Genomic DNA, 22823 nt, shown 5'->3' with positions numbered 1-22823 from the left:
GCCACTAGCCCCACCCCCAATACGCCATGCCACCACCACCACCACCACCATACACCAAACCCACAAACAAACATAGATCCAACCGAACCCACAACCAAATCGTTAAAAAAAAAATAAATCGAACAAATACCTTTAAAATTAACAATGGCTTCGCGTTTCACTTCAAATAAGGCTAAAAAGGCCAAATTCGACCACGAAAACTCCAGATCTAGAGTTTTTACTGCTGAATATTTCACTTCAAATAACAATCTGTAAGTTTTTTTTTTGACGACGGAGTACGAGGAGCTCACGGAGTACGACGACGGGTTGGTGGAGGACATGCGTTCTTCCTTTGTAATTGCAGGTGGTTTGTTTTGCAAGTATGCTGCCCTTTTTTGGAGAAAGGAGGAGAGAGAAAGAGGAGAGAGAAAGAAAAAATAGCTTAGTGAAGGGGGTGAAATGAGTGGCTAAGTGGAGAAGAAGAAATTAAAAGAGGAGAGAGAAAGAGGAGTTAGAGAAGAGAGAGAAAAAGATTTTAAAAATAAAAAATAAAACTATTATATTGTGGCTGAGCCAGCCACATATGAAACTTTGTGATTGAAAAATGATTACGATATTATGATGATATTTTTCAAAATTATTTGCTTTAGCTATGATTGATGGAAAATTATGTTGAAAGTTAAGTTTTGCTAAGGATATTTTAAGTCAAAAATATTAATATATTGATCACATGAAAGAAAGTCCAACCAAAACTTTAACTATCAACATAATTTTCCATCAATATTATGGAGTAATATTTTTCCTTCTTATTTTGGGTTGGACTTTGCTTTAAAATACGGAGAGAATAATACTTTGCTTTGTAAACATTTATAAACATGTCAAATAATACTTAGGATTGTAAATATGTCAAATATCACTGATGTGTTTTTCAATTGTTTCTTAGGATTGAATGGAGAAAATGTCACGGTGTGTTGGGGTAGATTTAGTGACTTATTGATGCAACTATAGAGAATTGTCTTGAAGTAACCAGTGCTTGAACCTTCACTGCCTGGCTTGCATCAAAAGGGCGGCTGAAGGCAAGTTCCAACATAGGATTAAATTCATGCCAAACCCTTCCAATCTTCCATGGTTAAGTCCTATAGCTTAGTCACTGACGAGAGTTAAGGTAAGGTAGGGTTAAGACAGCCTCAACAACGCCGGTTTAGGACTGGCCTTCAGTTTGGGACTGTTGGGGTTACAACAGACTCAACAGACTGACATATACCTTCTAAGATCTTTCCATTATTTTAGCTTGTAAGTTACATGCTTGAGTGCTCTCACGTTTGTAAGAGGGGATATTTTTGAATCTTGAGTGCACTTACAATGGTTTTATTCAGAATGAACTAGTACTGCCAAACACATGAATATCATTAACTTATACCAACATTTCATGATGCGTCCATATAGGTCACCTTGCACATAGGTCATCGATTCGAAAAGGGCAGGCTAGACAATCTATATACTTTTCAGTTCGAAACAATAAGAAACCTATAACTTGGTAAAATTTGATCAAACCAACTGTACTTCAAAGTTGAAAACCCATAAACCTGACATGGCTCATTCCTGGCAATGATCTAAGTTAGCTATCTAGCACGCAAGAAATATAAGATATGGCACCAAGCCAACTTGTACAGTCTAAATGCTACATATTCACAAGCTACAATAGGCTAATGATAGTGCTTGACTTACACGAAAATGAAGTCTAGATTGTTCAATGAAATTGCAGAACCTGAACACTTTTCATGCCTCTCAGAAATTGACAGTGTAGAGTCACCTAAGCTCCTCTACAACTTCTCATCTTCCAACTTTGGATCCGAATCTCCATTGTCGATGCTCATCATGTTTTCTGCCGCTGAAGTATAGGAGAACCCCCAGACAGAAGCACAATTCTCATTACCTAAATGAACAGGTGAAGGAGACAAGTTACCTTGGTATGGATTTGCCAAGAATAAAAAATTCATTTGCAAGCCTTAACAAACAAGATGCACACATTAATTCATATGATTTACAATAAGTTTCTACTAACAAAATTCAGTTAATAAAACAAAAATTACACCCTAACTCTAACTCTCTAAGCACCTCATTATTCATAATTATTATCTGAAACATAAAAAACTCTGAAGTCTGAACTTCAATTCTTTTAAGAAGTCACTTGTTTTTTGGTTTCATAAAGAATGCACTTGTATGAACAGATCACTATGAGGTTTCCAAACCACTCTCTTAGACAGATAAGAAGACCTTAATGTCTAGGATTATCTCCTTTAATATTTAACGCCAAAAGGCTTAATAGTAGCTACTATCTCCACTTTCTTAAAATCACAATAATTTGACTTATGCTTGACACCAGACAACTTTGTCCTTTTATATTTTGATTTTTATATAATACCAGTTTTAAAAGTTCAGTATTTGAGATTACTAATCCAAAACATTTTACATTAAAATATTTGTTTACATATGATCTCTTTGTTATTCTATGCCTAGCAAACACTTTATCATCTTCAACCTATCTTACTCAATGTTTACACCATTCTAGTCACTCTTAATTAATCTACGTTCTATCTTACACTTACCATTTTACTTTTATCCACCTGTTTCTTACATTCACTCACCTGTCCTAGAAACCAAAGACTACAAAAAATGAGTACCAAAGAATTCAGGGGAAAAAAAATATGGAGGAAGTAAAATAAAGCTCGAGGGCAATCACCTAGTGCCCCTAATAGTTCTTTAGACAGGTCAGACAGCCTCAATGTCTATAGAGTACATAAGCAATTAAGCATGGAGAGTCCAGATGTAATATGAAGGTTTAGTTAATTTTTTGACTACAGCAAAGGGAAATTAAGTGCATCAACAGCAACAGGGTTTGAAGACTTACTGTTTGTGGTGACAACTTCTGCATCATCAGCATCATCAGGAAACCCAAACCTTCGATGTCCGGATGAAGTGACAGCCATTGGAAGGAATGGATGGAAGGAAAATCCATTCACAGTATCTACAGAAGAGCATGATAGTTATAGAAAAAAATTAGTTTGACATCCAACATAAACAACATAAGCTATCCTGTTAATCTTGCAATATACTTTGTAAATGCTGAACAGTGCAATGAATACCTGATGCAGCTGCAAAACTGGATGCCCACTGCCCAGTCTGCAGATCATAAATGTGCACCAAACCATCCTAGCAAAAGGAATGAGATACAAATAAGATATAATGGATTTTGTGATCACTTACTAGTTATCTTAAGATTAATGTAGAATTAATAACATACCTGTCCACCTGTTCCAAGATGTCGACCGATGGGCTCAATGTCAAATGATATCCGCTGGTTAGTATGTTCTGTTGATCTATATAACCTACAGAGAGAAACCCTGAAGCTTAGTTCATTGTATACAACTGATTATCTAGCGAAGCATGTACAGAATATCACCAATGTAGCACCTTAAAACCATCCATTTGAGGAAATCAGAGAAAGGACAAGCTAATTTAGGCAAAAAAATTGGAAAATTAGACCCTGCATGCTTTTACCACAAACTACTTTACATCTATGGCAACAGCTATTACTCATCAGATAATCAAAACCATAAATTTTGAAAAATTTGTAAATAACAATTGTCCACATATATGGGGAATAACAGCACAAGTATGGCTGCCTGTAACACCTCATACAGTAATAATATAGTGCAGTGCGGCAGTGCCAATATTGTAATAAATAATAACAATTTGATTTATAATTGATAGCCATAGCAGTATATAGCACACAGCCTTATATTCAATATATATATTAACCAAGGAGAGAAGAATACTGCTTACTTGTACACAACCTCCACAGTATTACGCACATCCCAGCACATTATATAGGGATCCTTCAAAAAAAAAAAAAAAAAAAAAAAAAAATTGCTTCAGCAATTTTGCAGCTTTTTATTATTAACCTCTAAAATTCAACTGATCCGGAATATTATACCAAGAGGGATATACAAACTAACAGGTAATCTGAAACCAAGCAATACAAGAGACCTTATATTAATAATATCACAAGTGACTAATTTACGCAACACAATCAACATTATAAAATAAATAAATAAAGCTGCTTTCTTTTTTTAAAAAAAAAATAAACAAAGCCACTTTTGCAATCCCATTACAAAGTATAGTTTTGAATCAGAATCCCTTCATTGTTCTCCCTTCTCTGTTCCCTAGCCACAAAAGTAATGTGCTTCAAAGAGGCATCATAGATTTGGTACTTCGAAAACCATTTGTAAGAGCGGAAGTAAAAAATGCTAAATCCAGATTTTTCAAGCATCTAGAGATCTACCAACAGAAGCATCCTCATAATTACTAGTGCTGGTAGTATCTCAACAAAAACCTAATTAACACTGAAGTCAATATTTGCAGAGACTATTGATTAAAAAAGAAAAATTAAGACTTTAAAAAAATAAGTAAAAAGATACAAGACCTAAGCAAGAACTATAATACCATAAAAGCACCTACTCAACCAATGCACCCAAGAAATGTTTTACAATGGACACAAAATTATGTGTGTGTCAAAAGAGAAAGAGGTTAACAAAATCATCATCTGGCTAATAAGATTGCCCTGCCCCACATAGTCACATTCACTTTTTCAGAAAGTAAGGGTGCGTATATCTGACTGAACTCGCCTCCTCAATGGATAAAAAGCTAAAAGCAATGTTCAGAAAATCAGACACACTCCAACGTCCAAACCGAGATATCAACCTACATGACGTTCTAGAATTTTTATGACAATTATTATTTGTTATAATCACTTTCTTATACTAGAAACCTATGCATCAGAATAACAAGATCTGGCTTAGAATCACGATTTCAAATATCTGTTTGTACTAACAGTTGCACCTAGCAAATCTGAAGACACTAAAGTTCCATTGAATATTTATTCAGCATTCTAACAACAACTAAGACAAAAGGACCTATAAAAGAGATGAATATATTGCTCAAACATCCTCCAAAGGTTATCAATAACCACAACTTTTTGTATGCCCATATATCTACAGACTGAAGGAAAAGCCTCACCTTCCGAGCACCTGTATATAAATAGTTGCCATCCTTTGAGAACTGTAACTGCATAATATTAAAATTGTACAAAAATAAATTGCCAAGTGATAAATCAGTAATCACCACAAGAATCAAAACAACTGAGCAGTTAACAGAAAACTTACATGTGTAATCCCGCCTTCTTGTCCATGTAAAAGATACAAGAGTTCCATATTGTCTTCACTATATATGGCAGTAGTCTGGTCATAAGAACCAGTAGCAAACATACCAGAGTTTGCAGGAGAAAAAGCAATTGCAGATATGATACCTACACATGGCAAACAACAGTAGGTAACCTAATGAAAACAGGTAACTGACCAAAAGAATAACAATTAGAAAGAAAGATAAAATAAAATTCTAATTTGGCCTATTCTTTTGCTACCCTCTCCGCTCTCTATCAGCTGAATTTTTCCCATTGTGGAAATCTGAAAATATGTTCAGGATTTTTATTAATAATCATCTGAAGTACAACATGACAGAAGATAAATAGATATTCGTTAAAACTGATTAAGTTACTACTACCTTGATTATGCCAGCCATTAGAGATTGGAGGTTTAAAATGCTAATATTCACTTCACTAACCGACACATTCCTTGAGAAACACATATTCCTAACAAAAGCATAATTATAAACATACAATCACAGGCCAGGTTTTTGACACCGGATCCTACAGCGCGCTCTTGTCTTCTGTGAACAAGAGCGCAAGCCTTTTGGAAAATGGGCTTGTAAGCGCAAAGCAACACAAGCTAGAATCTGGATCTAGACCTAAAGGGCCATTCCTATCTTTTTGGTGACGGAGTACGGGTGACTGGGATTTGTGACAGCCGAGCTAGTCGAGGGGGGCACAAACAAGATCAAATCATGAATTCCTTATAGTGTCTAGTGAGTTAGGACACTAAATTGCATGTGACAACACAATATCTTTAGAAGTCTAATAACACACAAGCATTAAAGAAAGACATCACTTGCTAGGAAACTTCTGTATTTTTAATCATCACTTGCTCCCTAAAAGAGCTTCTTTTTAGATTTACATTGTTTAACACTGGATAGACAGAATGTTTATGAAATCTAAAGCCTAGAAAAGTCTAGGAAAACATCGAAAACATGGAAAGGAGGTTGAATCCTAACACAATTGTTATCCCAATACCCTAAATGACGTTCCCATCTAGATAAGGGAAAACAAGTGTGTGTGTGTGTGTGTGTGTGTATGTGTGCGCGCGCGTAGAGAGAGAGAGACAGAGAGAGAGTGTGTGTGTGTGCACGCGCGCGTGGAGAGAGTAAAAAAATTTCATATAATAACTGTCGGAAAAATGACACCTACCCAATTACAAGTAACCTAACAATGACCTAAAAGTATATAAACAAATGATATTTCTAGGAAACTAGATAGAATTGGATATGGCAGTGGAAATTTCTGAGAGAAACAAATTCCTATCTCCTTTTATTCTCTATGTTTTTGTATGCATGTGCGGAGCCATGACACATTATTCTCAAGTCAGAATACCATAAGTGACTCACTCCAAAGACGATATAGAGTAGGTCTGAACATCTTAATGCCGTGAACTTCCCTTTTCACCAGTGTGATAGGTTTACGTGAAATTTAGGAGAGCACAGATCCGTGTGACATAAAAGCATTATGGTGCCAGCATACTGTATCACTGAACAAGTGAACAAGTACAACCAACACCTCACACCTATCAGAATATGCCCGCAGAGAGGGGAGGGGGGGGGGGGCATGTATATACAGCATTAGGAAGTCAACATAATTGAACATGTAATTAGATGCTTTGAATTGCATAATTGAGAGATCTTTATCTAATTTTCATGCCTAGATACTTGCAGTCTACTCTTTCGCCCTTTTCCTAAACTAGTTTAAGTCCCATGCAATGCACGGTTTTTACTTAGCATATTTATAAATTATAATGTTAATTTTACAATAATTAATTAAAAATAAAAATCAATATTTTTAATTGAAACAAATACTTGATTTTCTTTTCCATAAAATACCTATTATAAAATATTATATGTCAAAATATTTTCATTGAATGCATGTAGAATATACTTTATATATAGTTGTCAAATTGAAAGTTAAATATTATAGGATATTATAAAATAATGTTCATAAATATTTGTTAAAAAAAGGAAAGTAAAAGTAGCGGGAATTTTTTTAATAAAAACCTGACAAGTGTCATACCAGATTCGCCTTTACTATAATGTAATTGATGTTAATTCTTATCAACCATCAAGACTCTTCTATCAAGCCTTAAACCAACAATTAAGGTTAAAATTCTTCAATCACAATCCAACGCATTTGCATAAGTTGTACTAGTATCTGAAAAGGCAGAACGCTGTACCAGACTGCCCTTCTTTGGATCCTTGAAGAGTTGAATGTTGTTTGAAATCTTTACCCGGGCGATGCACATCAAATACCCTCAGTGTTTTATTGTACCCAGCAAATATCCTAGGAATTGAGAAACAAGGAAAAAGACAAGAATGAGATAAATCACTTAATCATTGTCAAATAATGCAAACAATATAACTTAGGTGCAGTTCCTAAAATTTGGTGGCAGAACTTCAATGCCTGAACTTGACAACATACAAATACAAAGTGAACACTAGAAAAGCAAGAGAACAAAGAATCCTTCAAGCAACTCATGTCATATACTTGGTTCCAGTAGGGTTGAAAGCAACCGAAAAGGCAGCAGTAATCTCATCCATAGCATCAAAAGCTCGATATGTACAGCGTAGCTGCAAAAACAAATTTATAATTAGAAAAATAATTAAGTGCTAAAAAGAGGAAGACAGAAGCCAAGAGTTTTAGGCTTGATATATGGTAAATACAAAGAATAAAAACAAATAAGATAGCTTTTAAAAAAGTCAAAGAAGAAAGCATTATAGACTTTGAGCAATTATTTGAAAGATGTTAAGGCAATAAGATGATCATGAGAACATTGGCAATTGAAATCTACAGCAGACTCTTAAGCAGAAGATTTACAATAAAGGCACAGCACCTCACCGGTAGTTGAATCCCAAAGATGAATAGGGTGGTCACGAGTAGTTGTAGCAAAAACACAGCTAGGCGTATCTGGAGATAAAAAACAAGGGCAATGATATTATATATCAATATTCAAGGGTCTAATGGAGATAGCATCTCTGCACTCACTGATGTAAGATTAAATTGTTATTGCTTTAAGCAGGAGCCTCATGAAAGGAACTGCAATAAAGGCACACTAAACCAGAGATGCTATACATAAACATCACTGAACATGTAAAATCTTCCATTATGGAGTATGACTTAAATATACATGAACAAAAGGAGGTTAAGAGCCTGTAGTCACATACCTGAAGCTGACATGTAAGGGTACCAACAATAGTCATACACAGACTCCCCTTCATTTATGACAAGGTTGGCAGCATATGAATCTGCAGCCAAACAATAAACTTCAGAAAGCTATGCCTCCATATTCCGGGGAGGGAAGAGAAGAAAAGGGGGGGGGGGGGGGGGGGGGGGGGCTACAGTATGCTTGAGATGATAGCAGAATAATTCACCACAAAAAGTTGAAACATAAAAAGCATTTTATGGAGTTTTTTCTCAAAATTAACTCTTCTAAGTTAGGCATAGCCCCACATTAATTAAGAAAGAGATTTACATGAAGCTTGGTCAATTCTATTTGCAATAAAGCAAAAATTTTATGTTCATGTATACATGAATTAGACAGGTTCACAAGGCAGGTCATGTAATCAGGCATCAGCATTCAAATTATGTGCAGATCATATACATACTGGTACTTTAAGCAACTGACTCAAATATAGTAAGGCAGAAATTAGTACTTTTCATTTTCTCCAGATTTAGGCAGAATAGCTGTCAGTAAGAAAAGGGATTCCACAATCATTAATAGTTTTGCGAAGTAAATTCTCACCTTCATCGGGATCAGAGGAAAAAGACCCATTCGGGTAATCACTTTCATTATCAGGCCTGCATAAAAAGAAACAAGTTAACAGTAATCAAAATTATCTCGCTAATGTATATAATGAGCAGAAGGAGAGTATGAGAACAGCAAATCATAATCGCCTACTGCTAGAGTGCTTTGTGCTAGCTACTAAGAAGAGAATTTTTTTCTGTCTTTGTGTCAGCGTTATATACAAATACATTCACTAAATTTTGAGGTGAATTTTTGAGTAATAAAATAGAATAAAAACAATAATATCAAGGTTAGAAGAGTAGTTCTGATATACAATTTCAGTTCCATAAATTTCTTACATTAATTTATAAAGTTTAGCTATTTAGTGGACCACTATTACTTAGCTAACATCTAACAAAAAATGATACTTCCCTTCATCTCTCTATAGCTTTCTCCATTCTCCTACTTCAATTTAATCTTTACCCACACTACAAGGCATCTCAATCTCAATACAACTTAGACGGCTACCTTTTGATGTTGGCACAATGTACTACGGAAAATCAGACACTACGGACAAATCAATAAACTCAAATAATCGTATCAAGGGACTGTCCCCGTGTGAAAGAACCATAACATACAAATATTAAAGACCGTAAAGGCTCATTCGATAAACACCACTCCCTCCGTCCCTTAATAAGATTCCTACTTCTAGCATTTATTCCCCACATAATAGAGAGAAGTAGGAATCTAATTAAGGGACGGAGGGAGTAATGAATTTACATTTTGGAAGCAACGGCTCAGGCTAATGTCCATGATAATGTTTGTCCACTTACAAATATCTCACTAAATTACTCATAAAACAACATTACCACAGTTATAATGCTCTTTGGGATGGAGTTTCGTTATTGGCACGAAACTTTGTTACAAATAAATTCATTACCATTACCATAGTTTATTACCGCCTATCAAACGGGCCGTAAGTATTACTTTGTTTTATAATTGCAAACCTAGAAATAAAAATAAAAGAGAAAGAAATACTGACAATGAGAAGAGGCGAAGAGTGTTATCATCAGAACTGGTAAGGAAGCATGAACCATCAGGCGACCTGCACAAAATCAACAGTAAAATTAAATTTAAAAAAAAAAAATCAGAAATGAAGAGGAGGAGAGAGAAGTAGTACCATTTGGCGGATTTGAGGAAGTTGTTAGGGTTAGAAGGAGAGAGAAATTGGCGATGAAAATGGTAGTTTCTGTGAGGTTGAATGTCGAACCTAATTTCTGGCCATGAATAAACTTCACTTTGATTATCAATGGTTTCATCGTTTTGTTCAAAGTGTTGTTCTTGTTCATCTTCTTGTTGCGGCTGCTCTTCCGCCATTGAAGCACTGGGTATTAGAGCTGCCAACTTCACTCGGTTTTTTTATTTTCTAGGAAGCTTGAGTCACTAGTATCTACTGTAGTATTCTAGACTTTCATCTATTGTTGATTTGTTGGGCAGCCAGAAAGAATATGAGAAACTAGAGTTCGCAGCTTAGCACAAGCCGGGCCTGTTTACAAATTCACAATCTATGTCAATGGAATGGACCTCATGGTGTCCGAAACAACCCAAAAATCGAACTTTTCGCAAATTTAGTTTTAGCTCATGCAGAATTTGACTCGCATATCAGGTTTGTGTTTCACCATTTGACCTCTATTTACGAGAAAAACTCTATTGGATTGGAACATCCTACAGAATTAACGGGCTAGGCTCTTTGAAATTGGAGGAAAGGGTAAAGGAATCCCTACATCAATTAACCTTATACAAAGTATTTTTTTTTCTTTGTATGGTCAAAAAGTGAGTTGTCATACGGATTGTCTTGTCTTGTGGTAAGCTTATGTTAGGTTAGACTATTTTTGTGTTGGGTTTGGAGGGTTCTTCAGTTAGCTAAACTTATATAAGTCACATCTAGACCATGCCTATCACTCTATTAGTACAGGTTCGGGCAAATTTTACTAGCTATAGCTTGTTGTTAGCTTGTCTTGTTCAATGTAACAACTTTAACACAACCATTTATTGCCTAAGGGCATGTTCTCTTACGTTGAAATTCAGTTCAATTCAGCTCCTAATTTCCTTCAATGAGAACAGGCCCTAAATTACGTTTTCTTTTTATACAAGAGTTTATCATAACATATTACATTACATTGGCTAGCTCAAATTATTTATTTTTAAAAATATTGTAGAAAAATAGAAGTGGCTTTTTATGATTTGAGTTGTGTTATAATTACATTTATGATCAACACTTCAGTGGCTTTTTACGTGCTATTGTTTGGAATTTTATTACACAACCAAGCTAAGCATGGTCTAGTGGAAAAATGTCTATCTTGTAAATATTAGAACAAAATAACCTGAAATATTGGGGTACGATTAGGATCCTTCTCCAAGAAAAGAGAGAGAAAAGTGCCATAAGGCGCCCATAAACAATAATAATAGCGTGACACAACTCATAATGCAAACATAAAAAAAAAAAACTAGGGACATTCACATCAAAGCACCAAGTAGTCACCATTAATTTTTTTACCAAATTACAAACAAGCTATAAGAAATAGCTACATAGAACAAGTAGTTACATTCAGAAATTCCCGGCTTTCACGTACAGGCGTACAGCCATACCAAAACTGATACAAACATGCCTGAATATATGGAGCATTGTGTCTACAGCCAGCAAAAGGAGACATGAATCTAGAGCCACACTGTATAGATACTGTAAGAATACAACATGTTTATGAATAGTAAGGAGGGCAAACTAAGCTAGCACATAGCCAACTGAACTCGGCCCAGATGGACAAGAACATCTTCCATTATTATTATATTTTGATGATAAAATGAGAAGATGTATTGTAATAGTTCTGTTTCCAGAGGTCCATTACAATAAAATTATCAAATGAAACATGTTTCTTCATATGCAATTAGTTATGACTTAGTGTGGCTAACAGTGGTCTCCAACAAGCTGTTAAGATAGAAATCATCTTTGTACTTTGAGTAAATAGGCAACTCAAGAGCGCTCTCTGCTATTCTCCGGTCCTCATAAATCTTTGCTACAAGACTTTCCAAAGAAGGAAAATTGGTCTGTAAAATTCAAAGTAAAAAAGGCCTTAATCATGGTATTCATAGTAGAGTGGAAAGGGAATAAAGTTTACACAAAACACGTTACCTCAGGTCGTATATAACCAACAACAATAAGGCGTAATTCTTCTCCATAAAAGTCATCCTCAAACTCATGCAGAAGCCAAGGTTCCTTCAAAAAAACAAAAGGATGTTAAAGATAAATCTTATAAAGTAGTGAGAGGGGAAAAAAAAAAAAAAAAAAACAAAAAACAAAAATGGGGTAGACCTCCATAAAATTCATGTTCCACTCACTATTGTCTTCTCTGGATTGTTGAAGTAAGGATTCCAGCCAATGCTCATAACCATCTTGTAAATTCCGCGTTTGGAAACTCCCGCCCAACCAAAGTATACACCAGATGGATATTCAGAGAGAACATTTGAGTAGCTATGTGTGGACAAATTTGCTACAAAATATTGATGAAATGGTCAGAATGCAGATTCTGATATTGTCAAGAAATTATGAGCACAAATATAGCATGCCAAAATACCAATTAAGCTTAGTATTATTACAACGTATTAGTAACAAACCGAAATGTAAGAAAGTACGTCATTTTTTGAGTCAAATTCAAAATTTCATACAGTTATACACTTATACAGTATAACAAAACAGTTAATCAGGGCTAGTGGGCTGCTGATAGAAAGTAACTAGCCCAAGTATGACGAGTGATGTTAGTACAAATCTTGAATATGGTTCACCAATCCACAAACCAATTAATCTGGATTCAGAATTTGAACCATCCATTCAAATGTTCAGTAGGCTCTTATTATATTATCAGGTTTAAATTCACACAAATCATCCAAATCTCTACTTCAAAGATAAAAGTTGTGGAAATTTATCAAACAAATTACACAAGACTCTACCAAATGTCAGATACATTATAATGGAACTATTGTTAAGATATATATATATATATATATATATATATATATATATATATATATATATATATATATATATATATATATATATATATATATATATATATATTTTCATCTAGCAAGTAAATTACTGACTAATTAAAACACACCTGTGGGGATGCCAAGTACCTTTGAGCCACGGCCAAATCCCTTAATGACAGGACCACCAATGTGCCAAGGATCTATAGGAAGGGTTCCGTCAATCCCTGTACAGGTTCAGGGAAATATTCAGTAACATAAACTGCAAACAGCATCCCATCTCTGACAGCTTTTAATTCTGGCAATTTACAATCTTGAAATGGAGGTAAGCTCCACTGCTCCGGACGAAAATCAAATAGAGAATTAATGACTTCGTCTGCCATTGTGTAGAGATGTGATTGTTTTGGCTGTGATGGTACAGCAATCACTTCCATTCCAGCAGCCTTGCCTGCAGTAACACCAGGTCTAAAATAGGCAGAAAAATTAAAGTGTCAAGCATGACATATACAGCACATAACACAATGCTAACTAAAAAAAATTAACTCAAAAAGAAAAAAGGGGAATCGTGTTAAAAATCAATATGTTGAAAACAAAGTGTTCTTAAAGTTTGTTCACAAAGGTTAAAATTTGGTTTCACACACCGAGTCATCCAAAAAAGGAAGTATAACTATATCGTAAAATAACTTGAAAAGTATGCAATAGATGGCAACTTTTATAGACACAGAGTCGCAACAGTATAAAATATGAATCAGTTGATCTTGTTTACACCCCAAGATGTTTACTGATGATTATAAGATCAAAGTTTTTATTTCTCTCATCAAAAAGTAATGTAGAGTTTTTGCAGAACTATTTGCTACATACACATTAAGTGATGCTTGTAAACTTTTGGTTAAAAAAAGGGGTGCACGGTGCACCTTCGGCCTAGGGACACCTCATTAAAATAGTTTCACCCACCTCAGAGCCTAGGCACACCTTTATATACACTGCTGACAGCCAATACTAGATATCTTTGGCAGGACACTTACATGGAATCTTCAATAACGAGGCAACTGGAAGGTTGGACATTGAGCCTTTTGGCTGCTTCGAGGAACCTTGCCCAAAAAAAAGAATTAAGCACATTAGAAAAATTGTTTAATTAGATCAAACACAGGTTATTTTCCAATTCCTCTTCTTACCAACACCACAACAGCCCTCACATAAATGCAAAAGGATTACAACCTACACCCTTAATTGATTGATGCACGAGGAGAAAGATATAACAAAAAACTTTGCAAACAAAAGTGTACTTATTACTCACAAATCAGGAGATGGCTTTCCAGCTTTAACTTCATCTCCACCAATTACAACAGAAAATGATTCTTTCCAACCTACAAAATGAAAATGAGTAAGCATGATGATGGATGGAGAAGCCATCAATAAAATGAATTAGGCTTCAAGATTTATGTACCGTGGTGATAGGACAATTTCTTCTCTATGGAAGTTCTAGGAGAGTTTGAAGCCAAGGCAATCGGTATTCCATGCCCATGCAAATGATTTATCAGCCGCTTGGCACCTGGAAGAGGTTTGATGTTGCTCAAGCTACAGTCAAAATTGGAAGAACAATCAAGCAGAAATCAATAATAGAGGGTTATCAAATTTACGGATTGCAGTATTTCAGATGAATATGCTTATCCTACTCAAAAAAGAAACAGTCATGCTTTGTCAAAAGTATTCAAGCGAAAATACAGACACTCTGTTCCGCAAAGAAAGGCTATATGAGTAATAAGTATATACAACCATACAGAAATGGCACAATCAAATGCCAGATTTCCAAAGAAGATGATGGCTGAAACAGAAAAAGTTTCAGCTTTCATTTGAACAAATTTTGCTACACATAGCCTTGTCCTTAATCAGAGTTTCCTAATATCCCAAATCATCACCAAGATGGTTTACAAAAAGAAAATAACACTCGGATAGAAGAGGGACAATCATTTGATAGAACATGGAAGTAAGCTAGAAGATAAATTCTGTATTTAAGTATGAAAAATGACAAAGTGAAGCGAAATCAACAATTGTCTAAATAGATTTAGTAATTGATGTGAGATCAATAATTATCATGTGAGGGAGAAATCACAAAATTTTAAACTCAATAGCTCAGGAATAAATTCCAAGAAGCCACAATATAAGTAAATATATCCAAGAAGGCAATAAAAAAAAAAAAGTAAAAATAGATATTTGCTATGATATAGAGAAAAGAGAAAAATATATTTGCTTCACATGCTTGGAAAGTAATATTACTGTTGACGTTCCATAATTGGCCAAAAAAATGTCCACGCTTTAGAATTTTAGATACAAGCAGCACTTGATATTTGCTATTCTACAACACACAAAAACAAGAAAACACAAGTATGACAACATCAAACTTTTGACTACTGATCCTAGAAATTATTGCAGGAGGACTAGGTAAGAGTTTCTTTACTGATCAGAGAGCATTGGGGTGAATTCTTTTTCAAATTCCTCTGCCGTGCAAGGTAGGTTATAAGCTTCAACAACAGCAGCAGATGCTTCCAAGGGGGTCTTTCCAGCTATCCTAAGCACCTCTCTCCCATCCCACTCCTTTCCATACTTAATCAAGAAACTCTTCAATACATCAAGTATTACTCCATCTGTAATAAAATTGAAACTAAATCATCATAAAGCACCTAGAAGTTTCAAAAGGCGTGAGGCATGATGTGCACACTAATAAATTATTGGTCCTAGAGTTCAGCAATAGGGTGAGAGGTAACTGAAACCACCTTGGCAAAGAAAGGCACGATGTTTCTCATTCAGAATCACATCTTGCAAGAGTAAGAAATAAAATCAAGAAACTCCGTGATGCTATATCAAGCATCACCAGATTTCTTAATTTTGATAAAATATAGAACAAATTAGAAACAGTAATTTAAACAAGTCTGCCTCTTATCCTCAAGCACCTCTAGGCTGTTCTTGGCAAGTTGGCAAACTTAAGGTGAGCATCCCTTAAGCCTTGTTGTGCTTGCCTTTCTAACATATTGGCATGATCCAATATTGTTGACAAGCATAGATATTTCAATTTCTGCATCCTCAAAAACCATTCAAATCACATCCCTAATATTATTTTCTTTTGTTAATCACTTTTAGTACGTAGATCAAATCACATTTTCACAATTCAAGTGCCTGATACAGTAGTCCTGTCCATTGTCCATTTCAGATAAAGTACAAGATTAAGTAGAATGACAATGATTCAAACACTGAGAAAATTGCATATGGTTTAAACTCATTGAGAAATACTCCCTTCATCTCAGATAAGTTGCCACAAACGCTTTTTCAGTCTCCAAAGGACACGATATTTTACCATAACTATCTCAAATTGCAAATTATAAACGGTACATAAAACATAGATGTATTGGAAGAACACATTGTGATGAATCTAAGAAGACCGCAAATGACTACACTTTTTCTCATATTATTGGTGAGAATTTTTGGTCAAAATTTGTGAAGTTTGATCTTGATATGCAATTTTAACAGGCAGTAGCAAACAATGATTGCCTATGAGAGTGAGAAATTTTTTTTTAAATTTATATATAAAAAAAAAAAAAAAAAAAAAAAAAAAACAACCTCTCTTCATTGCAATACATTCAGCATTTCAACCCCCTAACCCACCCTAAGTGGTACGAACAAGAAAAATTAAACAAAAAGGGGGGACTGGGGGGGGGGGGGGGGGGGGACAAGAGCAAAAACAAAAACAAAAACTCTCTAATAATGATCCTCAATATCTACTGCAAATCTTAAACAAAACAAGTACAAATGTAAATTGAAATAAACATCATTACTAAACGATCACAAAATTGTCTTCGTAAAGGAAGGGCTTAAACTGATTTTTCAAGAGCCAATGATACCGCATTGACCATCTCTTATCCCAAGTATAATATTTAAGTGATGGTCAATACACAGACAACCGAAAGCTAAAATCCCATATTCCCATCAACAACTATAATTAGTGGGAGTCCACAATCAAACAATTCAAATCTAAAGGCAATGCAAAGTATCTCCAAATGAACTCTCTAATCTTTCTTTTCCATTTCTCTCCTCTGGATACTCTATCGGAAAATAAAATTAAATATACTAACAACCCAAAACATTTGAAGAGACTAAAAACATTTTAAGATAAAGAAGCTTTGTTAAAAGTCTTGCAATTTGCAAATTGTTAGGATTCTCAGGGAAAATCTACCATTAATCTCTCTATCCGAAGCCTGCAGGAGAGGGAAGGAGGGTGGGAGAACTCTACAAGCCCCATGAAGATGCAGCCCAAAATTCCCATTGTATCTTCTTTACTTCAGTTTTTTCCAGTGTTTTAAGTCCACAATCTTCTAAACACTAGCAGCTACAAGCAAACAGCTGTAAAAGGATTTCCTTGATTTCCTTCACCAGTTCACAACCCATATTCCCAATATTGTAAGAACAATTACCAAACAAGCAAATTCACCAAAGATCACATAATATTCCATTGTTTTATGGCAGTGAGCACATACAAGGTTCAGCCACCAAGCTTCAAAAGCACAACATAAATTATACCCCGACTGTACTGAGTATTTGAGTAATATGAAATTGAAAACTTTTCTTCAAGATTTGATTTGCAGGGTGGGGGATGCAATTCATAAAATTTTGGTCAATTTTATGCCAATTCCCATGCCAACCCCACACAATTTAATGCATGAACAAAATAGCATATATACTATTGATCTCCCCTCATAAAAGATGCATAACTTCATACAAGTTTAGAAAAGCAAACAACCCACCAATTGATAAATAGGAAACACAAAACATTAATTAAGCATACCTGTATCAAGAAGTGTACCGTCCAAATCAAGGATCACAGAAGAAACTAATTTCTTAGCAGGATTAGATGTTGCCATCTTGTCGATCACAAGAAGCTCCCACACCTTTGTACTTTATATCTGTAAGGAATAACATAGACATCCACTTAGTCATGTATTACAAGAATTGATCAGTATCTACTATCTACTGAATCTACACAGTCAATTACTTCGCCACCATGTATATTTGCACAATGGGAACACAGTATCAATTCATCATCTTGCAAAAACAGCTGTTAAAAGTCTTAAAACCCAAGTTGCAATCAAAAAAATAAAAAGAGAACGAAATGAACAACAAAACTTCAAATCAATACTAAATCCATCAAAGCCTCCGATTGAATCCATAATAGTAGCTAACTATTGGCATAAATGTGAAATAAGTAATGAGTAGAAAGACAACTCTTCTAGCTCTACCACAAAACAATGGTTTCTGGGTACATGATTCCGGCTTCAAATTTTCAAAAATAAGGCTTTGGTGGCATTGTTGTAGTACCACAAAACCTGTAAGGATTCAGGATTTCAAAACTGATTCAAGACTTTCAACTACTACATAATTATATACAAGATACGAAAATCATTGAATATTTAATATCATGAATTGATTAGATCTTATCCATCTTCAAATAACACTTAAACTACAAATGTAACATTCGAAATTTAGAATAAAATTTACAGTATATACAATCAGCTCAAAAACAGTTCCAACAACAAGAATAGACAATTAAACAATATCATAGTACCTCAACATTCTACAACAACTCAAATCAGCCAATCAATCGCCTTAATTGGACATCAACAAAAATCAATAAATCAATCGCAATGAAAGATGTGGCAATTGACATCATCTAAATTCAACTGCGAATTGAAATTTAATACCCCAGTGACACAGAATACTAAACCAATTAATCAATCAATAACGAACAAATTTGATAATTAAACCAAACCCTAAGTTATCTTTCTCATCAAGTATCAACCAGAAAAATAAAATTAACACTAAGTAAAATAATTAAGCACAGAATAGCAACAAATGAGCTGATGACTTGTCAAAATTTCCAACGAAATATTGAAAATTCACCAGAATTGCTGGAACGGAGGTGGCCCGGTACTGCGGCTGGCGGATGATATGGCTTGATGGTGTGGACAATGCCACGATCGACGTCGTTCGCCGGTGTCAATTGTAATGAGAATTGTGAGTCTTTTTCGTAATAATCGCAACTCGGTAAAGTTTCAAGATAACTAGTTTGAGGCCCGGGTTATTTTTTTATATAAAAAACTATAATAAATTGTTTTTAAAAAAAACTTTAATAAATCAAAGTGAAATCTATCGGTGGTTTTATAATTTTTTTAAAAAAAATCATTTTTTTAAAATTTTTATTAGACACTATCAAAATTCATTATGAAATATGTAGTAACCTAACTTTTATACTTCATATTAGTCTGTTTTATTTGTTAAAGGAATTTTTATCGACCATTATAAATTTCTTCAAAGTATGGATGAGCAAACGAAAGAATGGGGATTAAAAAATAAGAATTTATAAGCATCAATTTTAATATGACATGAATCACATGAGTACATGACCCACATCATTTATCAATTCATGACACGTGGCAAGAATGATGACACGTGGCATGATTACATTTCTTGCCTTGGGTTTTAATATATATATAGATTAGCCTTCTGGCCCGTGCAATGCACGGTTTATTTATAGGTATACTATATAAATAATTATTTTTTAATATATTTATATTAACAAATGAATAGTTTATAAAGGAGATGAAGAGGTAAAAATTGAATGCAATTGTAGTATAAATTAAACTGGAGGAAAATGAACCAAACAACATTCAATAATTTATACATGTATTGAATTAAAGTTTTTTTTTCATATGATAAAAGAGATTAAAAAAAGAAAGATTAAATGAAGTGACATGTGGCATTGGAGAAAAAAAAATAAAATGTACATGTGGCATTATAGGGATGATGGTTTTTGTTTTTAAATACTAAGTATAGATAGATATAGATATAGATATAGATTATAAGGTGGGATGGAAGAAGATTTTTGTAAATGTGTTGGTCTGTTCGGGTAAATTTCAGTTCATTTTGTAAATTTTAATTCATTTTAGTTCAATTCGGTTCAGTTCAATTCAACTTCAATCAGTTTATTTCAGTTTAGTTCTATACCGTTCAATTTTGTCGGCTCTAATTAATTCAGTTTGGTTGTTTTCAAGAAATCATAGGGTTGTTCATCGGTCCAAGACCCCTAATAAATCAGAACCGGTTCTTTCGGTCCGGGTTCGGTCCATTTTTTCGATCCAGACCGATTTATGAACACCCCTAGTAAATCAGAACAAGCTCTGACACTCTCATTAAACTACTCATACTTGGTTAAAGCTTGTTTGTTTATTCAAAGGAAAAATTTGTACATCTCGACAAGACACATATGTTCACTAATTTGTTTGGAAGGACTTCATAAATTTAAAATAGTCTAAAAGGACCTTATAAGTCTATTTTGTTGTTTAGGGGACCTTGACTCCGGAATCTGACAATTGACTTTTTTTTTTCCCTAACGTTGACCTCACACATGACCTTAAAAAATGACCTTCCCCTCTTTTTCCCACATTTTCCCTCCAATTCCTCTTCCTCTCTCTTCTAATCCCCAAATTGTCTCTCTCTCCCCTACTATTCTCTATCGAATATTCAATGAAGATGTGAAGAATGAACTCCAGAAATAATTTCTCTCATCTATCAATTGAATTCGATTCAAAAAGGAGTGGACTTTTGCTGGTATAGGTATGAATATCCTCTTCTTTCTCATCTGTAGGTCATTTTCATTTCCTCTTTTGTAGATCAGTTTTTTTTCTTTTTTGCTCTTCCATGGCGAAAGGGAAAAAAGGAAAAACATGTTGTAAATTACACTTCAACAAACAAAAACATATAATTTCAGAAGCAATTACATTATAAACCCTAATTTTGCAAACTATTTCAATTACAAAGAAATTGACGACAAAAACCGCAAACATTGATCTTACCTAGTGCAAAAAGTACTAAATTGAAATAAGATGGATATTGAATTTGTTCGAAAATATTAACATAGAAAGGATTAGGGTTTGGAACCAATGCAATGATCTTGAAGAGAGAGAAGAATTTGGTGGAAAATTTGGGCAAAAATGGGAATTAGAGGGAAAACGTGGAAAAAAGAAAGAAAGGGGGTCATTTTTTAAGGTCACGTATGAGGTCAACGCCGGAAAAAAAAAAAAAAAAAAAAAGAAAAGAAAAAAAAGAGTCAATTGTCGGATTCCGACGTCAAGGTCCCCCCAAAAAACAAATTAGATTTATAAGGTTCTTATAGACCACTTTAAATATATAAAGGTCCTTCCAAACAAATTAGTGAACATATATGTTCCTTCCATACAAATTCTCCTTATTCAAATTTTAAACTCATTTTATAAAATGAGTCAATGAATAAATGTTGAAACTCATATGAAGTACGAGTTTGGTCCATTTTAGGTTTTGGGTCAATGTTTTGAGTTGAATAATAGGGTACGAGATAGGTTTTTCATGCCTATAAAATGAAATGGTGTCATTATTGTCATATCCCCTTTTTAAGATCAGAGTCATGGAATTTCTTCAAAAATGTCTATCAAGCATAGCTATTGATAACTTTTGTGGAAAAGGCACATGTTCTTCATAGGCTAATTGAGCAATACATCTGGGACCTTTGATCTTTATAGTTGCAACATCTATTTTGACACGCGATTAAAGAAAGACAATACTCCATAGCATATTAAGAACACGTGTTAAGATCTAAATGTTTAAGATTAATTCATCTGTTTACCTTCTTTAATTCATTTAAATCTCAACAATATTAAAGCTAAGTAGTAGATCGACTTGTACCATAATAAAAAATAATATAAAGTCCAACCAAATAATTGAATTTTGTATTATCGACCATTTTGCTCCCCTATCACGATCAAAACAAGGTTGCACCCAAACATGTCAACAAGGTGTTTACCAAATCTTTCAGGTTTTTTTTTTTAGGGAGAATCTTTCTCAAATTCAACTGTATGGCGGCTACCTAGCTACCCTAAAAGAGTACAATACTAGGATCTATCCTATGAAAGCTGTACCTGTACAAGCTTTATACATCACGAAAAAAAAATTAACTGTAGGAAAAGACAAAAATAATACAAATGTACAGTTCAGATTTCTTTGATTTGGGATCAAATTAAACACTTGAGCCAAAATTATGTAGTCCATCCAATATTTCTACATTACCACAATCTCTTTTGACATTCACATAATCATCCTACCATTTGGTAAATTCTTTTGTAGAGTAGTATTTTGGTAAATTCTTTTGTAAAGTAGCTATTTTGAAAAATAGTTTTACAAAATTAGTCATTTTTGTAAATATGATCAAAACACTGATATTTAAATACGATAAAATAAGTGCTAAGTACGATCAAAAAAATATTTAAATACTCCGTATTATTTTGTCTTAAAAATTGGTTCAAGTAAGGGAAAGCATGTAAGGTTCCCCCCCCCCCCCCCCCTCTTTCTGGCGCAAAGGTTGTGTATTTGTGTATAAAGTCAGCATCATTCTTTAATTTAAAAGCTTTGAGAAATTTTAGCAATCATTAAGTCACTTAATTATTTTTATGTAAATACTAGTAGGAGTATAAAATTAGAATAAAGCTCTTAATAAATAATGTCACCCAAACGACTAATTTTTTCTTATTATTAAGAAATAATAACTCTACTTCAACATGATGCAATGCTAAGCCTTAGCTTAATTAAAAATGTGATGACAACTCCTGATAATGATTAAGAGTATAATATAGATTATAAAAGGATTGTTAGGCATAATAAAACAAACCTATTCATTCTTTGTGTTCACACCATTAGATTCTTTGTATTTTGGTAAAGGAAACG

General features: G+C 34.1%; 2 protein-coding genes across 3 annotated transcripts; both read right to left on the bottom strand.

The window, feature by feature from the left end:
* Positions 1-1509: 1509 nt before the first annotated feature.
* LOC145635291 (uncharacterized) lies at positions 1510-10532 on the bottom strand. The gene is made up of 14 exons (XM_081686577.1): positions 10162-10532; positions 10024-10086; positions 9000-9055; positions 8422-8502; positions 8091-8164; positions 7745-7827; positions 7434-7540; positions 5205-5347; positions 5059-5106; positions 3826-3878; positions 3284-3368; positions 3126-3192; positions 2891-3007; positions 1510-1915 (listed from the first exon to the last, which is right to left on the bottom strand). The coding sequence occupies exons 1-14, from the start codon at positions 10356-10358 to the stop codon at positions 1803-1805; spliced, it is 1287 nt and encodes a 428-aa protein (XP_081542703.1). The 5' UTR covers positions 10359-10532; the 3' UTR covers positions 1510-1802.
* Positions 10533-11799: 1267 nt separating this feature from the next.
* On the bottom strand, positions 11800-19120 carry LOC145635290 (bifunctional riboflavin kinase/FMN phosphatase-like). 2 transcript variants are annotated; one of them, XM_081686575.1, is made up of 11 exons: positions 18972-19120; positions 17860-17977; positions 15481-15667; positions 14470-14600; positions 14320-14389; positions 14048-14113; positions 13333-13487; positions 13154-13249; positions 12378-12529; positions 12172-12255; positions 11800-12086 (listed from the first exon to the last, which is right to left on the bottom strand). In XM_081686575.1, exons 2-11 carry the CDS (start codon positions 17933-17935, stop codon positions 11931-11933), a joined length of 1173 nt encoding a protein of 390 aa, XP_081542701.1. In that variant the 5' UTR covers positions 17936-17977; positions 18972-19120; the 3' UTR covers positions 11800-11930. The 2 variants fall into 2 exon arrangements, with proteins under 2 accessions (XP_081542701.1, XP_081542702.1); XM_081686576.1 differs by lacking the exon at positions 15481-15667 and having other exon boundaries at positions 14470-14574.
* Positions 19121-22823: the final 3703 nt, after the last annotated feature.

This window comes from Chenopodium album, chromosome 6, assembly GCF_948465745.1.
Source record: "Chenopodium album chromosome 6, dcCheAlbu1.1, whole genome shotgun sequence".
In the NCBI taxonomy this organism is placed as follows: Eukaryota; Viridiplantae; Streptophyta; class Magnoliopsida; order Caryophyllales; family Amaranthaceae; genus Chenopodium; species Chenopodium album.
Note: the sequence above shows the minus strand (reverse complement) of the source record. Positions and strands in the feature narration are given on the sequence as shown.

Bases quoted from the DNA above. Each gene is read 5' to 3' on its own strand.
- LOC145635290 (XM_081686575.1), bottom strand. From the start codon at position 17,935: ATGGCAACATCTAATCCTGCTAAGAAATTAGTTTCTTCTGTGATCCTT. The intron at 14,114-14,319 runs GTGAGTAATAAG...TTTTTGGGCAAG, and splicing joins GGAAAGCCATCTCCTGATTT to GTTCCTCGAAGCAGCCAAAA. The intron at 12,256-12,377 runs GTGAGTGGAACA...GTTTTTTTGAAG, and splicing joins ACAATCCAGAGAAGACAATA to GAACCTTGGCTTCTGCATGA.
- LOC145635291 (XM_081686577.1), bottom strand. From the start codon at position 10,358: ATGGCGGAAGAGCAGCCGCAACAAGAAGATGAACAAGAACAACACTTT. The intron at 7,828-8,090 runs GTGCTGTGCCTT...TTGTTTTTGCAG, and splicing joins GGGATTCAACTACCGGTGAG to CTACGCTGTACATATCGAGC. The intron at 5,107-5,204 runs GTAAGTTTTCTG...AATATTATGCAG, and splicing joins AAGAAGGCGGGATTACACAT to TTACAGTTCTCAAAGGATGG.